At 36.7% G+C, this 20,444-nt stretch overlaps 1 protein-coding gene across 1 annotated transcript in view; it reads left to right on the forward strand.

Annotated features, from left to right (window-relative positions):
* RABL3 (RAB, member of RAS oncogene family like 3) overlaps positions 1-20,078 on the forward strand; it is a 39,911-nt gene extending 19,833 nt beyond the window's left edge. The window contains exons 3-8 of the mRNA XM_079922029.1: positions 988-1,117; positions 5,117-5,231; positions 7,417-7,567; positions 12,846-12,917; positions 17,050-17,088; positions 17,676-20,078. Of these exons, the coding sequence (XP_079778155.1) occupies positions 988-1,117; positions 5,117-5,231; positions 7,417-7,567; positions 12,846-12,917; positions 17,050-17,088; positions 17,676-17,741 (573 nt within the window). The 3' untranslated portion in view covers positions 17,742-20,078. The remainder of the gene's footprint in view (positions 1-987; positions 1,118-5,116; positions 5,232-7,416; positions 7,568-12,845; positions 12,918-17,049; positions 17,089-17,675) is intronic.
* Positions 20,079-20,444: the final 366 nt, after the last annotated feature.

Below are 20,444 nucleotides of genomic sequence, written 5' to 3' on the forward strand. Positions count from 1 at the left end.
CGCTCCGCGGCATGTGGGATCTTCCCGGACCAGGGCACAAACCCGTGTCCCCTGCATCGGCAGGCGGACTCTCAACCACTGTGCCACTAGGGAAGCCCAAGAGAAGGTTATTTTAAGATGGGAAAAATTATGGCATGGTTGTTAGCTGGTGGGAATTAATCCAACAGAGAGGGATAATTTGATGATGAAAGGGAGAATTGATAGAGCTACCTCTTTGATAAGAAAGAAGGGATGGGATTTTATGCATAAGAAGGGGATTTGACCTTAGAGACACGGACAGTTTATCTATAATAGCTGCAAGGAAAGCAGATTATATGGGTACAGATAAAGGGAGTGGATAGATAAGCGAAGAGCAGGTTGTAGAGTTCTCTTCTGATTGCTTCTGTCTCTGGAAGCAAGATTATTAGCTGTGCCTGAGGACAAGGAAGAGAGATTGGAAGTTTGAAAAATAGGAGTAAGTGTGAAATAGTTACCTAGGGGAGGAAAAGAGGAAATAGACTATGGAACTGATTGACAGAGAGCTCCAAAGGTAGACTTGAATTTAAAATGATTCCAGTTAGCTTGAATGTATATTTTTCTGAACATTACGCTCGCTAGCTGGGTTGCAGACATGGAATACAGGAAAAGGTGGATATAATCAGGGCTGGAGTTTTGTCTAATGAATACTATGTGAGGGAAGAGTAAAGGAGAGATTAAAATGACGAATAGCAGAATTTATGCTTAGTTAGGAAGGAAGTGAAGGTTTGGAAGTGGAAGGCGGGACTTTGGAAGGTGTTAGGATCCATGAACTATAGGGACCTTTGGGGTCAAAGATTATTATTAGAGTTGGAGTGTTAGAGAGAGGAAGCTGTAAAGATAGGAGGTGGTGATTAGAGAGTCAGAGGGTAAGCTGCTGATATGGAATGTTCAGTGCTTTAAACTGGAATGAGGGTGTTTATGAGTTTTCTTAGTGGCTATAATAATTATTTTGATGAATTGATTTGTTAGGTTCATGACTACAAAGAAGGAACCCCAGAAGAGAAGACCTACTATATAGAATTTTGGGATGTTGGAGGCTCTGTGGGCAGTGCCAGCAGTGTGAAAAGCACAAGAGCAGTATTCTACAACTCTGTAAATGGTAAAACATTTTTTATTTTTACCATATATTAATGGTCTCAGATCATCTGATGAGGAATGCTGGACTCATCTTAATTTAAGAAAGATCTAAGATATCCCCAACTCTTAATTTAAATCTGCATATCACATTCCAGTTCATGTTTTTTAGATTCTAACTATGTATTTCAGAACATTAGATATTTGCTTTGTCTAAGTGTTTCTATTTATATTATTGTCATAAACTAAATATTGAGAGATAGTTTGGGTACTCGACATAAAACATGGAACCTTCCAAAACACTGTCCCCTGGGAGTGCTGTTTCTTCAGTCAACTGAGTATATACCATTAGGAGTCCCATGATCTAAGCCAGATGTCCCAGAGATACTGAGATTTTTTTTCATCTGCTCCTTAGAGTCCTGTGTAATTATAAAAGCTGCCTAAGGATGTTTTTAGGGGTGCAGAAATTTCATCCAGTTATAGATATACAAACACCTGGAGCAGACTTCCAGGTAGAGGTGTGTAATAGGACATAATTGCAGTTCATAGAGTGCCTACTCTGTGTCCAGGAACTAAACTACTGACACCTGTGATTTACCTATAGAATTTTTTTATCTTCTCTTTAATTCATTTTTTACCTTTTTTTTTTTTTACTGTGAAATATAATTTCAACTTCTCTTTGATTGATGTACCAAAAGATTTAGTATCTTACCCCTTCCTTTCTGGTAGATGCTTAGCTATTAATTGGCCTTCATTTATACTATGCTTAGATCTCATTCTATATTAAGTAAGCATTGTAATTATTCAGTACCATCTTCATTACTTATATTCCTCTTTCAATATCTTATCCCATATCATAAGGTGTTGTAGATACTTCAGAAAAGTAGAGAAGGCTCTTGTCATTGGATGCGTACTGTAGAATACAGGATGAGTCATGTTAGTTCAGACCTATGTCGCATTTAGCTCGGAATTCTATCTGAAAGTGTCACAATCTAATTGAAGAAACAAAATATTCATAAATGAAACAAAACACAGTTTAAGATGGTGACATTAATATATGACATCATAATGATACATGATAAAGTACATGATAATGGCATATATTAATAGAATGTATATAAATGAAAAAACAGTAAGATAAGACTGGTATAGTATTAGGTGACTTGCTAAAGAGCAGGAGAGAAAGAAATGAAGCCTGGTTTAGATCTAGGATCAAGTGATAAACTTGGATTATATCAGTCAAATGACTTGTCAAAGTTGATATCAATCCGATTTGGCAAAGAAAAGTTTGGATAAATAACACTTTTCCTGTTTAGATCTTTTTGACAAAGAGTTAGGATAAAAATTATAAATAAATAATAAAGACCATTCAGATCCTAGAAACTTTATGGAATTCTGAGTTGTAAGCTTAGTAAGTACTGAAGAAATCCATCTAAATCCATATTTATTTGGTTATCTTTTCTATACCTACTCTCCATTAGTGATTTGTGTCTTCCTTAAATATTATTGAAGTAATTTCATATATCCTATGTTAGTTTTACAAGTAAGACTGAGAGATATTCCTGTTTCTTAAAAAAAAAAAAAAAAAAACTCCCTATTAAGAGCAATCTTAATAGGGACTCACAGACAGAGAAAACAAAATTATGGTTACCAAAGGGGAAAGGGAGGGAGGGATAAATTAGGAGTTTGGGATTAGCAGATACAAACTACTATATATAAGATAGATAAACAATAAGGTCCTACTGTATAGCACAGGGAACTATATTCAATATATTGTAATAACCTATAATGGAAAAGAATCTGAATATATATATATATATATATATATATATATATATATATATATATATATATATATCTGAAGCACTTTGCTGTACACCTGAAACTAACACAATATTGTAAATCAACTATACTTCAATGAAAAAGAAAGAAAATCAGTTTCTGTGTTCTTCGAGCCTACCTCTGGAACATTTCTCTTGGTAGAAGCGTTCAAGGTTCTTTACTCCATCTACCATCCTTAGTTTTCTAAGAAACAGAGCATAAGGATCACTCCATTCAAATAGTCTATTCTTAGCAATAACTTCCTTCCCTCAATACCCTACCTCTTCCCACTGTGATGAATGAGGCTGGTAATCCCCAAAGGAAACCTGTAAAGTGTCTCTACCTCTCTATTTTTAAAGATTTAGAACATATTCTGATCAGCTATCACCCTGACTGTTTTCCTTTGGGCCTCACTGTGTCCCATCCCTTCTAGCTCGTAATCTACAAAGCAGGAACTCTCAGCCCAAATGAAAGAAGGAAAATAAGGAAAAAGGTGCTCAATGCCCTTAAAAGCTCAAAAGCCTTAAATAGAGATCCTCAAAAAATAAACTCCTCCCTGTGCATCTAATAGCTCATTTAGGCCTTTGTAATCTTTTCACTCTCCCAACCAAACCCACCCATAGTTTTGTGGTATTTATACCTAGGAAATAAGGAGAGGAGAAAGTATCTTCCACTCCCTTTGCCCTGAAGTGACTTTATTCTGTCTTCCTCTAATCTTTTACTGTCAGAATACTTGATTTCAAATTCCGCTACCCCACTTACCATGTGATCTAGGGTAAGTTACTCAACCTCTCTGAGCCTCAGTTTCCACATGTGTAAAATGAAGATAATAATTCTTACCTCATAGGACTGTTCTGAAAATCAAAGTAGATGCCAGACGTAAAGCACAATATTTACCACATAAATACTGAATAAATGTTAGCTATATTCTTTAACGGTAGCTCTTTATTCCTTTTTTAAAATCTATCCTTGTTCATGTTTCCTTAATGCCTAATAGAGCCCCTCATTGAGGAAAGTAGAGTGAATGCAGTTGGACACGGGGGCAAGTGTCAGATCTCTATTTTTTCCAGATCCCAGGAGAGATACAGATTTATCTGAGCTAACTGGAACTAGTCAACTATAATTTGCACAAGCACCTTAGTTACACAATGTCTGTAAAAACTAGAGGAGCCAAATAATTCTAACTCTTATGCCCTTCTTTTTCAAATTTACATATCTTACATCTTGAAGATGGAAGAATCATCAGTTTCACATTCTCTCTTCACAGTAGAATCTGGGTAATATAGGCAAGGGTTGGGGGTTTAAAAACCTATTGTCTCTTGATCACAAGATGGTACCCTAAATTTCACTAGGCATTAAAGCTTTTCCTTTTTTGTCAATATCATATTGTAATAACCTGCTTTACCTTTCTGTCCAGGATCTTAACTGATTCTGTTTAATTGTATTTCTAAACCTTATTACATTTTGCTATTTTTCAATCTCTTAAAAGTCCATCTGTTTTCTACTATTCATACTTCTTGACTATCTTTTCCTACCTCCTTCTAGTGGCATATTTCTTTTGCTTTGTTAACTAGATCTCTTACAGGTAGAGCAAGCTTACATAGCTAGCCATTAATCCGAAGAACTAAATGATCAGACTTTTGAGTTGATTAGGTTCAGGTGATCTACAAGAAAACATCTTGTCAGCTAAAGAATAGGAATTGTATCAAATTAAATCAATACCATTTTAATAAATTTTTATTATTAAATATTTTAATGAGTGTAAGTAATATGTGTATGTATGATGTCTATGACAGATGCATAGTGTGGAAAAAAATAACCTTTTTGAATGAATATAATTTCCTATATACTTGAAGTAGTTTTGATTCTTTTTATTGATGAAGTAGTTCTGTAATTAGGACCAGGCAGAATAGGCACTCATTAAGTGTTGAATGAAGAAAAAAAGAAGACATTCTAAAAGTTTAATGACATCTGTCAGCCCTTGTAGAAGTTTTTAAAAGTTATATAACTGACAAAGAAAAGCTTTTAGATAATTATTTTTAAATAATTATTTGCAAGAATTTACAGAGGAAATTTAAAAATAATTGTGTCTGAGTTTGTTAGTCGTACCAAAATGCATTCGGTAAGCAACCTAATGTTTTGCCAATTGTGAAATGAAGAGGAGTTGTTACAATACTGACATTATTTTCTTTGGTTATTTTAGGTATTATTTTAGTCCATGACTTAACAAATAAGAAGTCATCCCAAAACTTGTATCGTTGGTCATTGGAAGCTCTCAACAGGGATTTGGTGCCAACTGGAGTCTTGGTAACAAATGGGTAAGCCCAGATTACTTCACAGTTGGTTTGAAATGCTATAGCAATCCCAGGAATGTACCCTCCAAAATAACATTCTGTAAAATGTTTGATTTGCAAATATTTTCTCCCACTCTGTAGATTGTCTTTTCATTCTCTTAACAGTATCTTTCACAAAGCAATAGTTTTTCATTTTGATGAAGTCTAATTTCTCTTTTATGTATTATGTTTTTAGAATCATGTATAACAACTCTTTGCCTAATCCCAGATCATGCAGGTTTTCTCCTGTGTTTCTTCTAGAAGTTTTACAGGTTTTGGTTTACTTTTAGATCTATGATCTGTTTTGAGTTAGTTATAATGTGTGAGGGTTTGGTTGAGGTCGATTTTTGTATATGAATGTCCAATTGTTCCAACATTATTTGTTTCTCTGAATCCTAATCTTCTTCATAATGGTAGTTAAATATAGTGTCCTGAAAGATGCAAGGTTTTTTGTTTTTGCCTAAGTGGTACAGAGCATATAATACAATACCTGGTTATCTGTCTCTTTGTTTTGTTAAGGTGTTATCAGACTTATCCATTCATGATAAAATTCCCCATTTGCTTTTTACCTAATGATTTAAAAAGAAAAAAAGGATTTTGAGATCAAATTTCAAATTGGATATAAGATTTAATGAAAGAAAGTGAGAAAAAGGAAAGTTAAAAAGAGAAATAAGAGAACAGATTGTAAATATACATATATTATGTGCAACATATATGTTATGTTACATATATACAATAAATATATATGTTAATGTGCAAGAGATTATGAAAGACTGCAAGTGACAAATATGTGTATCAAAGATGATGTTTGGTAAAATATATACAAAAAGTTGTATGTAAGCCAGAGTTAGAGTATAAGGGGAAAAAAGTCCTAAAGGAGGGTACTTTCAAAACTTTATTCTCTAATAAAGCAAATTTCAGTTTTGGACCATGTCTCCTAAGTCAACATTGATGTTAGTAAGAAGAATCAAAGGCCTTGAACTCAAACTATTGTTGGCTTTGATGCAGTAATTAGGATTATAGTATTTTTATGAAATGGGAGGTAACATAATTCAAAACAATTTTGTTCCAAGTCTGAACAGTAACTGAGGCTCTGTAAGGTTATTGTGAAGGGCAAAAAGATTTGGTAAGTTCTTGTGCGCAGGCGCACACACAAACACAATTTAGATTATTCAAAGAGAAAGAAGAGTGATGTCAAAGGAAGGAAAAAAATTATGCTCACCTGGTTTGTATTGATTGGGTTATGCAATATTGATTTACTGTCATAAGGTGTCGCAACCAGATTTTGCTGACTGTTATAAACTGAGCTTATAATATGTCAGAACTCCAAATCTGTTTCATTTCTCATATGTGAGTAGAATTTATATTAATTGAACGACATTGGGCTCTATGTTCCTTTCAGTAATAGAAAGACAGTGACCCAAGGCCACTAACCCTAAGTGATTCTTACTACCTGTTCTGTGTCTCCCACAGCTCTCGTGTCAGGACAAACAACTATTTGGTACTTAATTCTTTCCTTTTACTATTCATTTTGCATTTCAATTGTTTCTTTCCCTTTCCATTTGTTGACTCCATCTTTCCCCAGGCTATAGCATCACCTATGGTTGATTTATGCTGGCCTTCAGCATTCCTATTTCTGATTTTCCTAAAATGATCTATTTTTCTTTACTATTCATAGACAGAAATGAGTATGGTAGGTGTAAAGTTTATGCATACCCCAGGAGGTACCCGGAAGCTTGGCATTTTCCCCTCTGGCAAAAGGCGTGACTGCCATGCTAGGGTACTGGGTTTTCTCTCCACAGAGGTTTGAATCCACTCTCTGCATCTACCCAGAAAAATTCCTGAGCTGTTAGCCTTAGAAGACAGAGCTTTGGGAGAAGTCAAGTCAACCTACTTTCATATACCTGGTGGGCACTCAGTTTATTCAAGTAGTCTATAAAGACCCATGGGACAAATTTTGAGTAGTTGAATTAATAGTTGGAACTTGAAAGATGGCGAGGATTGATTGAAAAAATGAACAAGTAGGTGGGAGAAAAGTAAGTTTATAGGTAATGGGTGAGCAAGAGTCAGTGAAGTATCTGTAAAATAGTGTGAGTAGTTGCATTTAAATATTACACATCTACATCAGAAAGGTAAATTCTATTCACCTCTTCATTATTATTTATCACAGGGATTATGACCGGGAACAGTTTGCTGATAACCAAATCCCACTGTTGGTAATAGGGACTAAACTGGATCAGATTCATGAAACCAAGCGCCATGAAGTTTTAACTAGGACTGCTTTCCTGGCTGAGGATTTCAATGCAGAAGAGATTAATTTGGTGTGTATTTTTTACTAATGCATGTTTGTATTATTATCAGGTAAAGGCAAAACCAAAGACTTTGAAAGTTCTATATGCTCACAGAGGAAGCTTTATATTTGAAATCAGGCATTTGGGTTCTAGTCCAAAAAGTAATGAAGATTGGAGCCAGCATAGATTATGAGATGGGCAAAGCCTCCTTATATGCTGACCTGTTGGAATGTTCAAACTTTGTTTTATTCTTGCTTTAGAAAAGCCTCTTAGCTTCTTAAACTACAGAATTTACCTTAAAGGGTAAACAAGTATATAAATGAGAAAATTACAAACTGTAAACTAGGAGTGCTTCATAAGCATTAGTTTATATAAACTAATGTATAGTTAGTAATGTATAAGCATTAGTTTATACAATAGATTGAGTCCCTTCCTGAGATATTTAGCTCAATTAGAACTGGACATTAAGAAGGCTAGAAAAGTTCTCATATAAGCTAGTTAGTGTTGCCTAGAGAATGATCCTGGCCAGCAGCTTCAGTCATGGTTTATATGTCATTGTTCGCAAGTAGGATTTCTGCAACATATCTGCGCACTGGCATTCCAGACGTGGTGGTGGTAGTTTAATACCACTAATGGCTAACATTCATTAAGGACTTATTAGTGCCAAGCACTGTTCTAGTACTTTATGTACATTATCTCACATGCATCATCTTCACATCAATCCTATAAGGTAGGTACTATAAATACCTCCATTTTAAAAACGAAGACTAGAAGCAAAGAGGGGCAATTAGGCCAAGGTTACACGGTCAAACCAGGCACTCTGACTCCAGAGCCCATGCTCTACAACTAAGCCTGTTTTCCACTTAATTATCCTTCACCTAACATTTAGAATCTCAGAGCTGAAAGAATTGTTAGAAATCATCTAGATCACCAATTACTCAAACCTGACTGTGTATTCAATATTATAGTATTTGTGAAAATTTTTGAATAAGTGCCCCACAGCTGGTGCTTTTTATTCATAAGGTTTGACAGAAGGACTCAGTATTTTTTTTTTTTTTTTTTTGTGGTACGCGGGCCTCTCGCTGTTGTGGCCTCTCCCGTTGCGGAGCACAGGCTCCGGACGCACAGGCTCAGCGGCCATGGCTCACGGGCCCAGCCACTCCGCAGCATGTGGGATCTTCCCGGACTGGGGCACGAACCCGTGTCCCCTGCATTGGTAGGCGGACTCTCAACCACTGTGCCACTAGGGAAGCCCCGGACTCAGTAATTTTAACTAATAACTCAGCTGATTCTGATGCCCTTTCTCTGTGAATCAGCATTGGTGAACGCGGCTTGGTTCAACTCCACCTGTACCCCCATAATTGAGTCAGCTTCTGCCTGCCATTCCATTGTTTTTTACATTCTGCTTTGCAGTGGAGATGCCTTATTTTTCTCAGCTGCCACCATGGAATATTCAGCATAAATGCCCAGGTAGTCAACACTGGACCATCATATTCCAGAGAATTCCTGTTACATAGAATATATAATATCCTTGTCAAAGAAGTACTGAGGTTACTTTGTTTGAACATTGTTTCCAAAGGGAAATTTACCACTGAATAGCTTAATTTGTTCCAGCAATTACTTTTTTTTAATAATAAAAGTAGCTGGCATTTATTAAGTGCTTACACATTCTAGACACATACTATTTTACTTTTAATGTATTTTAGAATGTATCTGTTTCCAGTGCCTGTGGGTTTCTGTGACAATCATCTAGATATGTGCTTTTCCTATTTTACTTGCAAAGTCAGGGCGATCTTTAATTGTTAACAAAATGTAAAGGTACTCAAGTGGCAAACATGGTCTTCACAGAATTCACATACAACATACTTATGGCCTTTTATCAGTGTACACCTTCAAGAACACAGCAGAAACAAGAGGGTCTTGAGGATGCAGGGAAGAAAAGATGAGGAGGAAAATTGGATAAGAGTTTCAAAAAGAGGTAACAGTCAAAAAGACTCAGCAAGTAAATATAAAGTCTCAAGTAAAAACTAATTTAACACTGTTAGTGCTAGCATCTTTGGTTACTGTATGAATTTACTTAAAATTATTAAAAAGTAAGGATTAACATAACTGTATACATCAAAGATAGAATCAAAGCTTTCTTGTGCCTGGAAAAAAAAAAGACAAGTTGTTTAAATTATAAACAGGGAGGAGATTACTTATTTTTTTAAATCCTATTAGGTTTTTTTGTGTCTAGCACAAATTTTCCTCTGTTATGTGTTTACTTCAAAGTGATCATTCTGAAGCATCTTCCCTAGTTAATGTTTCTCAAGCATTTAGAGCTATCAATTTTCAGGCTTTGCCCTCTACCATGATCAATAGCAGATAGTTATAGTTCTTTCAGATCTAAAACTCTCTTCCTAAAATCATAGGGTTTCTCTAGCCTGGTCAACCTGAAATTCTGGAGGCTTAGAAATAAGTTTTTGGGAGGTTTTGTCTGTTTGTTTGATGTTTGATTTAATTTTTGTATTTAGTACTTTAGCTCTATTTGGAGTCATCTCTGAAGTCTTTTGACAATCTGATGATTATGTGATCAATATCTGTTTTGTAAATCGTATCTAATACAGATCTAGTTAAGGTTTGTCTTTTATATGCCTCAATTGCTGTATAAATGTGTTCAAACATGATTTCAAATACAACAGTTTACACGATGACATTTCAGTCTGCTTAATTCATACATAGAATTATCTTTTATTATGTTAGGTGCTTTTGTGTCTGAAAATTCAATCTGATGGCATTTTCTTGGGATGAAGAAAGAAGGAAACTAATATTTCAGTACCTACTATGTGTCAGACATGCATTATCTCATTTAATTTTCACAAAAATCCTATGGGTTAAGTATCGCTATCTCCATTTCACAAATGAATAAGCTCAACTTTAAAGGTTTAGTAGCCTAACCAATGTCACACAATCTAGAGATGTTGGGATAGATACTCAGATTCAGAGCCTGCTGGCTTCAAAGACCTCTGATTTTTCTTTTACTCTATGATCTTTGAAAAGTTGTGGTCTCTCTTTTGTGGTTTTGGAAAATGTATAGCTTCTGGTCAGAATTTAAAATGTGAGCCTTGAATGTTGTATATTGGTAAAATAGGGATTGTTACAAAATGCACTGGAATGGAATCGTGTGGGCTTAGAGATTACAATCAGAATAAATGCAACAATAATAACTTCAGTGATTTCCCAAGGGACACAGATGATCTATAACTGAAAAAATAGATACTATCCTTGCAAAGGAGCCTATATGATATCCCCATGGTTGGGTCTTAGGTGGCATTTGAGGTACAAATCAAAGTACTCGGTCTCTTGAGTTGGCAAGTCAATGATGACAAGCTAAGGCAATTCAACATTGGAATTCCAGGAAAGGGAACGTTTTAAAAAAAAAAAAAACGTAGTAAACGTTTTAAGGTCTCTACTAATCATTGCAATGTACTAGTCACTTCATTATAATGTTTCAGATTCTTTTGTCTCTTCAGAGCCCTATTTTTTCCTATTTGTATCTTAATAGTAAATATCTGTTGTTTATTATTTATTATTAAAAATAATATTTAATGATATTTTAAAATAAACTTTTCTATTGTTTATTTTAACCAAAAAATATATCTATTGTTTATTATTATCTTTATGGCCTACCAAGAGATGTAGTGCCTTGCATTCAGTGAGTGAGAAATCCCTGGCCACCGTTCTGTTTGTTTTTTGCTCCTCTTGCTCTTTATTTTCATGCTTCCTACTATTCCTAAGAACTTCATAGTACTTAAGTTAGTTGAGCACTGGTGAGTAACTAGTACTAAAAAATGAAGTGTTGTCCTCAGAATGGGAGAAAATATTTGCAAACGAAGCAACTGACAAAGGATTAATCTCCAAAATATACAAGCAGCTCATGCAGCTCAATATCAGAAAAACAAACAACCCAATCCAAAAATGGGCAGAAGACCTAAATAGACATTTCTCCAAAGAAGATATACAGATTGCCAACAAATACGTGAAAGGATGCTCAACATCACTAATCATTAGAGAAATGCAAATCAAGACCACAATGAGGTATCACCTCACAACGGTGAGACTGGCCATCATCAGAAAATCTAGAAACAATAAATGCTGGAGAGGGTGTGGAGAAAAGGGAACCCTCTTGCACTGTTGGTGGGAATGTAAATTGATACAACCACTATGGAGAACAGCATGGAGGTTCCTTAAAAAACTAAAAACAGAACTACCATGTGACCCAGCAATCCCACTACTGGGCATATACCCTGAGAAAACCATAATTCAGAAACAGCCATGTACTACAATGTTCATTGCAGGACTATTTAAAATAGCCAGGACATGGAAGCAACCTAGGTGTCCATCGACAGACGAATGGATAAAGAAGACGTGGCACATATATACAATGGAATATTACTTAGCCATAAAAAGAAACGAAATTGAGTTATTTGTAGTGAGGTGGATGGACCTAGAGTCTGTCATACAGAGTGAAGTAAGTCAGAAAGAGAAAAATAAATACCGTATGCTAACACATATATATGGAATCTAAAAAAAAAATTAAAAATAGTTCTGATGAACCTAGGGGCAGGACAGGAATAAAGAAGCAGATGTAGAGAATGGACTTGAGGACACGGGGAAGGGGAAGGGTAAGCTGGGACGAAGTGAGAGAGTAGTAGCATTGACATGTATACACTACCAAATGTAAAATAGATGGCTAGTGGGAAGCAGCTGCATAGCACAGGGAGATCAGCTAGGTGCTTTGTGACCACCTAGAGGGGTGGGACAGGGAGGGTGGGAGGGAGGTGCATGAGGGAGGGGATATGGGGATATGTGTATACATACAGCTGATTCACTTTGTTATATAGCAGAAACTAACACACCATTGTAAAGCAATTATACTCCAATAAAGATGTTTAAAAAAAAAAGTTTGTTTTTAATAGCTCTGTTTCTGCTTTTGAAGGTAAATGTAGGCAGGTCACCTAATTAGTATGTTGGTTTTGTTGTTAGTAAGACATTAACAATCCTGTCTTCCTTTATGAATTATTTGGTGATGAATACAGTGGTTCAGTGTCCTCTAAAATTGCCTAAATAACAAAGAGTAAGTGGCCTCACCTTCCTTTAGCACTTTCCTCTTTGCTGTGTGCATCATAATTTGAAAATTCCTTGAATATTTTATGAGAGTATTATGCCTAATATTTTACTATAGAAATGTGCAAGAGGAACAGTAATGACTCACAAAGAGCTTATGTTTCCTAACGTTTAATTGTGGATCTTATGTTTTATCTTCTAGGATTGCACAAATCCACGGTACTTAGCTGCAGGTTCTTCCAATGCTGTCAAGCTCAGTAGGTTTTTTGATAAGGTAATGGCTTCAATTAAGTTATTTTTAAACTTAATTTATATATTATGAGAGTTTAAATTCTTTGTAGAATGCTTTGTCCTTTTATTCCTTCATGCTAAACTTCACAGCCTGAATACTATTTGTTTTGATCTCTTATCTGTTGGTGTAATTGCTCAATGCCTGCTGACGTGTTTATTCTATCACCAGTGTTCTCTAAGCAAAGGATGAAAGCTACTGGATTCAAATGGGGTTTTTTAAGATACCTAATTCCCTCCTTAAAACAATTTATGTTTCCATATTTTCTAGCATTTTTGTGCTTATTCACCACCCCCAAGTCCCCACAAAAGGCACTAAACTGAGGACATTCTGCTTAAAGCCCTGAGTTATTTTTGCTCTCCCAGCTACTAATATTCTCCATATAAATGTTACTGTTACTTTTAAGGCTAGGTCATCTTCTTGATTCCCTAATTTTCCCTATCAGAAACCTTTGCATTCCAGTTATTCACTCTTACCAGCATCATCTTATTGTCCAGAACTGGAATGAAAATGCAGCATTTTCAACATACTGGTAAATTAGAGCACTGTTTGTCTTTCCTTCACAAGGCCATACAGCTGCATTGCATACAATATTGACCAAGTTAAATTGTTTACCCAATGTTGACATTGTGTAGTAAAGTAAAATAGGATGTATTTCTGTATTATTATTGAAAAAAGATTAATTTCTGTCTTATATTTCCTTTTACAAGTAGTCTCCCAAGAAAAAAATTTCCCTCCTCATAGCTCTTCTTTATGAATCATTTTTCTTTTAACTATTTAGAAATCTAATATTTGGCTTTTTTGTCCAATAGGTCAGCATAAGATGAGGCCCACACTCCGTCCCTGTTTAATATTAGGCCACTGGGAAATTTTTGCTTTATTGCAGAACTTCCCAACTGGTGTGTGGCCAAAAGGGTACAGGTGCACTGAGATAGTGATCCCCTCAGTTCTCAGAGCAGCCAGAGCCCCTGGCCTGGCTCTTCCATTTACTCCATTTGTACGTTTGCTAATGTATAAATATTAGCATTTTCTAAATGTGTCATGACATGAAAAAATGGTTGGAAGCACTGCAAGGCACCAAATTTTCTCTCCACATTGTTTTCAAACTTAAAACGTAAGAACTTCCATTTGTTTAGATCCGTGGCCACTATCTGTGTCCCCTAGGAGCAGCATCATATAGATCTGTGTCTGACATGGAAAGATCCCACAATATATTGTTTAAATTTTAAATAATTTATTAATTTTAAAATTAAAAAAGTAAAATGTGGGCTCCCCTGGTGGCGCAGTGGTTGAGAGTCCGCCTGCCGATGCAGGGGACACGGGTTTGTGCTCCAGTCTGGGAAGATCCCACATGCCGCGAAGTGGCTAGGCCCGTGAGCCATGGCCGCTGAGCCTGCGCATCCGGAGCCTGTACTCCGCAAAGGGAGAGGCCACAACAGTGAGAGGCCCGCGTACCGCAATAAATAAATAAATAAAATAAAATGTAATAAGTTATATCCTAGAGAAACAATGGGTTATAGATCAGTGTGACCCAAGTTGTCAGGCAAGACTACTTAAAAAAAAAAATTAGAGGGAACTTGGTTGGTTTTAAGAAGAGAGCAAGTTTTGATAAGAGGAGACTTCCCTGGTGGTCCAGTGGTTAAGACTCTGCACTCCCAATGCAGGGAGCCCAGGTTCGATCCCTGGTCAGGGAACTAGATCCCACATGCCACAGCGAAGATCCCGCCTGCTGGCAACTAAGAGCCGATGCAGCCAAATAAATAAATAAATAATTTTTTTAAAAAATGGTTTGATAAGAGAAGGACATCGCAAGTTGAGGGCAGGGAATTATGAGCAAAATTGAAAAGCAACTTCTCTCTTGGTTTCCTAAATCACAAACAAAGTCAGGTGGATTAAGAGGTTGGCCAGGACTTCCCTGGTGGCGCAGTGGTTAAGAATCCACCTGCCAAGGCAGGGGACATGGGTTCCCTGTTCCTGGAGGATCCCACATGCCACGGAGCAACTAAGCCCGTGCACCACAACTACTGAGCCTGCACTCTACTGCCCACGAGCCACAACTCCTGAGCCCACGCGCCACAGCTATTGTAGCCAGCACGCCTAGAGCCTGTACTCCACAACAAGAGAAGCCACCGCAATGAGAAGACCACGCACTGCAACAAAGAGTAACCCCCGCTTGCCGCAACTAGAGAAAGCCTGCGTGCAGCAACGAAGGCCCAATGCGGCCAAAAAATAATTAATTAATTTAAAAAAAAAAAAAAAGAGGTGGGCCAGACCTCCAGACTGAGGTGGTTGCCTGAAAGCAAGGGACTTGGCAGCTAAGATATGACTTTACATCATATCTTCCAGAATTTAGTGTAAAGATTTCTTTTCCAAGGGACTTCGCTGGTGGCGCAGTGGTTAAGAATCCACCTGCCAATGTAGGGGACACGAGTTTGAGCCCTGGTCTGGGAAGATCCCACAGGCTGCAGAACAACTAAGCCCATGAGCCACAACTACTGAGCCCACGTGCTGCAACTACTGAAGCTCATGTGCCTAGAGCCCATGCTCTGCAACAAGAGAAGCCACTGCAATGAGAAGTCCATGCAGTGCAACGAAGACTAGACCCCACTCGCTGCAACTAGAGAAAGCCCGCGTGCAGCAACAAAGACTCAAAAATTAAATTAATTAATTAATTAAAGATTTCTTTTCCAAGAGGGAATCTAATCCTCTTCCACACTCCCTTCGCTAATAGTAATTCCTAACCACTCCAGAGTAATAGAATTTTCCTGTCCTACCCTGGAGAGAGGAAGGAAAATCAGTCCTGTCATAGTTTTTGTGGTGTCAGGTATTTTAGATGGGTACTAATCATGAACCAGCTTTTCTACCTTTGAGGCCAGTGAGTGCAACCTTACCCTGAGTCTCTTGTGACTAAAAGTAACCCATCCATAGTCTCGAAGATAAAATGAATCCAGATGATATGGCTGTCAGGCCAATGAGAGCAAGCTGCTACAGGCCTGGAAGAAGATGCTCTGCTTTATTCTGAGGAAGCTCCTAGCCTCATAATTCTAGATTCTAATGTCTTAGAGTTAATCTCCAGATAATCTGTATTCTAATCTGCTGAACTTTTCTTAATCACATGTAAAGCTCTGTGTAAAGAAAATAATACTGCCTCTGTCACCATTGCAGTTTCTCAAGTGTTAAACAGAGTTCCTTTTTTTTTAAAAATGTTTTTCATCATGTGAATGTAGAGAACAAATGTATGGACACCAAGGGGGGAAAGTGGCGGGGGGTGGGGGGAGGGTTGGGGGGGGATGAATTGGGAGATTTTGATTGACATGTATACACTAATATGTATAAAATAGATAGCTAATAAAAACCTGCTGTATAAAAAATAAATAAAATAAAATTCAAAAAAATGTTTCTCATCCTGTGAAAATATGGTGCTCTTAAACTCATTATGTTAGGGCACATATTTTGAAGGCTTCTTTTCAGTAGTGGTGATGGATTTGTACAGATACATCCACTGCTTTACCTTATTTCTCCTACTGACCAAATACAGACAATTCCGAAACTGCTGAATTAAGGGTGCAGATTAAGTCGGAAAAGAAGTTAATTGACTGCTTTTGATGTTGTCATCTGTCTCCATTAAGGACTGACAGAATTTACAACTGTGTTTACTAGAGGAATGTGGTAGTTTACTACATTATATAGACAGACTCCTCTTTAAGGAATAGGTATGCTATTGTAGTAGCAAAAGTGCTTTGCTTTTATCTTATGGATTCTGTTTGGTACCTTTTGGGGCCGACTGCTAGGGAACTTTGAGTCAAATTTGCAGCCATACACTAGGAATTGCATGGGATGTCATGTCACTCTCTGGTTATTTAGTCTTTTTTGTTGTTCATGTATTTTTTGACCTATCATTAATGCTTTTTGGAACAAGAGGCAGGCTTTTATAAAAATACTTCCACAATCCTGATCTCATTAGCACCAGATTTAACTCATTGTATTAGATGTCTGTGCTGTTGAAAAGACTCTTAATTTGGGTATATACCTTTTAGTGCCATTAGTGGCCATTGCAGTTACTACCTTTTCAAGGTATATGTGCTAAGCCCTTAAAATCTTTATTTGTTTTTCACAGGTCATAGAGAAGAGATACTTTTTAAGAGATGGTAATCAGGTCTGTATCTATCTTTTCTTGATAAAATGATTTCTTGAAATTGGAGAGAGGTTTGACTTATTTGAAATTTATTTCCAAATTTGCTTTTGAAATCTTTTTTAAAACTTGGGGTCGGGGGAGTCCTTTGTAGGCCCAAGCAACTGACTTTCTTCTGTCCTGTTAAATACAAAAGAAAAAATCAGATCAAGGGAAAATAAGAGTCTAAGAAACAAAAAGAATCCAGAGATAAGGTTACATTATAAAATAATAGAATTGCTTGAGACTCCAAAGGCATATATCCAGAGTCTATCACAATGAAAATAATTCATATAAAAGTCCAATAGGTGAATATTATGAGATTCACCGCCATCCTGTCTGATTTAGATGGCACTATCACCAATTGCTTGGCAAATGTTTTTCATTTTGGTAGAATTTATTTTTATTATTTAATCTGCTGTGGTTTTCGGAGTAAAACCGCAGAAAGATAGTTCTTTAAAGAACAACAGCCCAACATACAGAAACAGAAAATAAGGAGAACATTTTAAAGGCTATTAGCATTTGAACTCTGCCTGCTTGAGTCCTAATATAATTATCTTTCTTGCCTACAGATTCCAGGCTTTCCTGATCGAAAAAGGTTTGGGGGAGGAACATTAAAGAGCTTACATTATGACTGAATTACACTCATCCTTTGAAGAGTAAGCAAGCAGTGGCAGTTTTTCACAGCTTTCTTCTTGCTGTGTCAGTTATTAATGTCTCAGGCTTTTAACGAAATCATCTTAAAATGCCACCCTTCAGCCTCACCCTTTAATGGAAAACTGAAAGGAAGTAACAGCGTGGGAAGTCCAAACTTTGTCCCCATTCTCTCTGTTCCTCACCTTTCTGTCCCTGTTTATAGATTATATAAAAGCCTTGTGGAAATACGAGATGTCAAAATGATGCAGTAAATGAGCAGCGACAGAATGCTGCAGAGAAAATTTACTCTTGCCCAGAACTGGAGGGTTTTTATGGGTCTGTAATTTTCCCACACTCCTTGCTGAAGGCTTAATTAAGTACTTCAAAAATGTATCTCCTTCAAAAATGTATCTCTATTGTTTTACCTTCTGAGGGGAAAGGTTATGTTAACCGGCCCTGAGTTGTCCACCCCAAACACTCTCTGTCATTTTCAAAGAAGCAAAATGGTGTTATTTAACTGCCTCCACCTTCATCACACAAAAGGATGCCTAATAATAGCAACCGTTGTCTCTCTCTCCTCTCCTTTGCAAATGGCTCAGTGGCTGGAAGAGGCGGACTAATAGCTGGAGTTAAATATAAATAGATTAATAATACATAGAGAACAGCAGTACCAGAAAAGAAGAATTATGCGAGAAATTGACAGCTCACTAAATCCTTCACTCTTTAGGTTACAGCTGTCTGCACCCTCTTACTGTTTTCTGTTTGGAAATAGGTAGGGTGAAATCTAAGACCTGCACAAGGGCAGTAAGAGAGATTTACAGCCTCTTCAGTTTTTATTTTTATTTTTGAAGGAAAGATCAACTCCTAAAATGTCCCTTAACTATAATCCGTAAACTAAGAATATTATTCTTTGTGTCAACAATGTATTTATGGAGAGAAGTAAAAATAACTTCCACAGCAACACATTTACATGAATTATGGACTAGGATTCTTGGATTTCATAATCCAAAATTGGGGGGGTGTGTATATGCATAATTGTTCATCACTACTTTTTTTACCCATCTTTTTTGCTCGTGTAATTGCCTTTGCCCCAGTCTTTGTTAATATATAAACCTGTTTTACGAAAACTGTAATTTGCTGCCTTATTCAACAACTCCTTTTCACATGTATTCTTCTCTCTAGGAGGTCTCTGCACTCCTGATTTTGCTCCATATTAAAGTATAATAATAATAAGTACACAGTTTCAGCTTCTCATTTTAAAACTAGGGGAAAAAACCACTAAAATCTCTTCCTATTCCATACTTTGGAAATCAAGGTGTGCTGAAAGAGGATATTAAAATGATGATGTTAGAGAGTGCTTTTAGAAAGTCTGTCTTAGGAATTTGGCAAGGGATTTTAAAGCACTTTTCATCAGCTAGAATTTTCTCCAGTCTTTCTTCACATCCTCCCCCACAAGAGTTAGCCCTGATTTCTTTTTTGACATAAAGGAGAGCTATGCAAATCAGGATCTGTATGTGGAATTTGGCACAAGTATTTTGTGACAGTGGCTGTGCAGTTAAGAAGTAGAAACCAAATGCATATGCAGAAGACCTAAACCAACTGAAGCTCTTTGTATTCCTCTTTTAAAAAATAAATCAATAACCCTTAATTAGAAAGGAGATCTATTCCAATTTCTCTATTTTCTCCCTTATTAAAAAATAAGATGAAAATAACCTATCACTGATGGCTTCAGGGTCAATCTTGAAAAATTAACAATACTCAACTTCATTTGTTCTTGCTGTCAGGCTTGACTCCTGAATTACAGTTTTCTAAGAAAAAATGATTTTAATCATCTAAGGTAAGTTTGTTGCAGCATTAGTAGCAGCAAAATAAGGTTGTTGGCCAAAGTGAATGTTATTAGCCAGAGTTCTTCAAAAAGAATCTTTTGAAGCATAAGTTTTGCTAAGACTTCCTGAAACCTGCTCATAAAAATTGCTTTTAGGTAATAATAAGTTTAAATACCAAATACTTCCTAAAAAGTGTTAATTAAAGCTTTAATTTTCTTACTTTCTTGATGGAACAAATTGCTACCTATAAGAGAACTTTTTTTTTTCCCCTGTTGTGATTCAGATGTCTAACCAACGTTCTTACTCACTGTGGAGGCAACCAGATACGAAGATCTGTAGCCACTCATCTGTCCCCCAGGCGGCTTAGTTGGAATCCAACTAAGGATTCGGGTTGGTCTCTCTACCTTAGTGCTGTAGAGAGAGAGCCACTCCCAAAGGGGTTGATCCATATCAGCTTTACTCAGGTTCTCAAAAGTCCCTGAACTTGGGACATCTATGATATAATCCAGGTGCCGTGACACTGCTGTTTTTCTCCATTCTGGAAGTGGACTGCATAGAACTGATGTGCTGGGCCATCGGACTGAGGTGAAGAGCTCCTAACCACTGCCATAATCAGAGCTTCTGAGTCTTCATTTCAACAGGGTATGCTTTAGCACCCAACCTAGGTAGGGCCTTATATGGGTATCTAAATGTTGGTTTAATTGAAATTTTTAAAGCACAGGTAGCATCTATTTTAAGAAGTTTGAAGTCTAACAGGATGTCTGCATTGATTTAACATCTGTTAAAATTCAAAGGAGGATACTCTGGGGGAAGGAGGAGTAGGAAGTTAAAAAATTCATTTCTCCATAGTCCCAAAACTGAGTTAAATTACTGTGGTAG

This window comes from Stenella coeruleoalba (genome assembly GCF_951394435.1).
Source record: "Stenella coeruleoalba genome assembly, chromosome: 5".
NCBI lineage: Eukaryota > Metazoa > Chordata > Mammalia > Artiodactyla > Delphinidae > Stenella > Stenella coeruleoalba.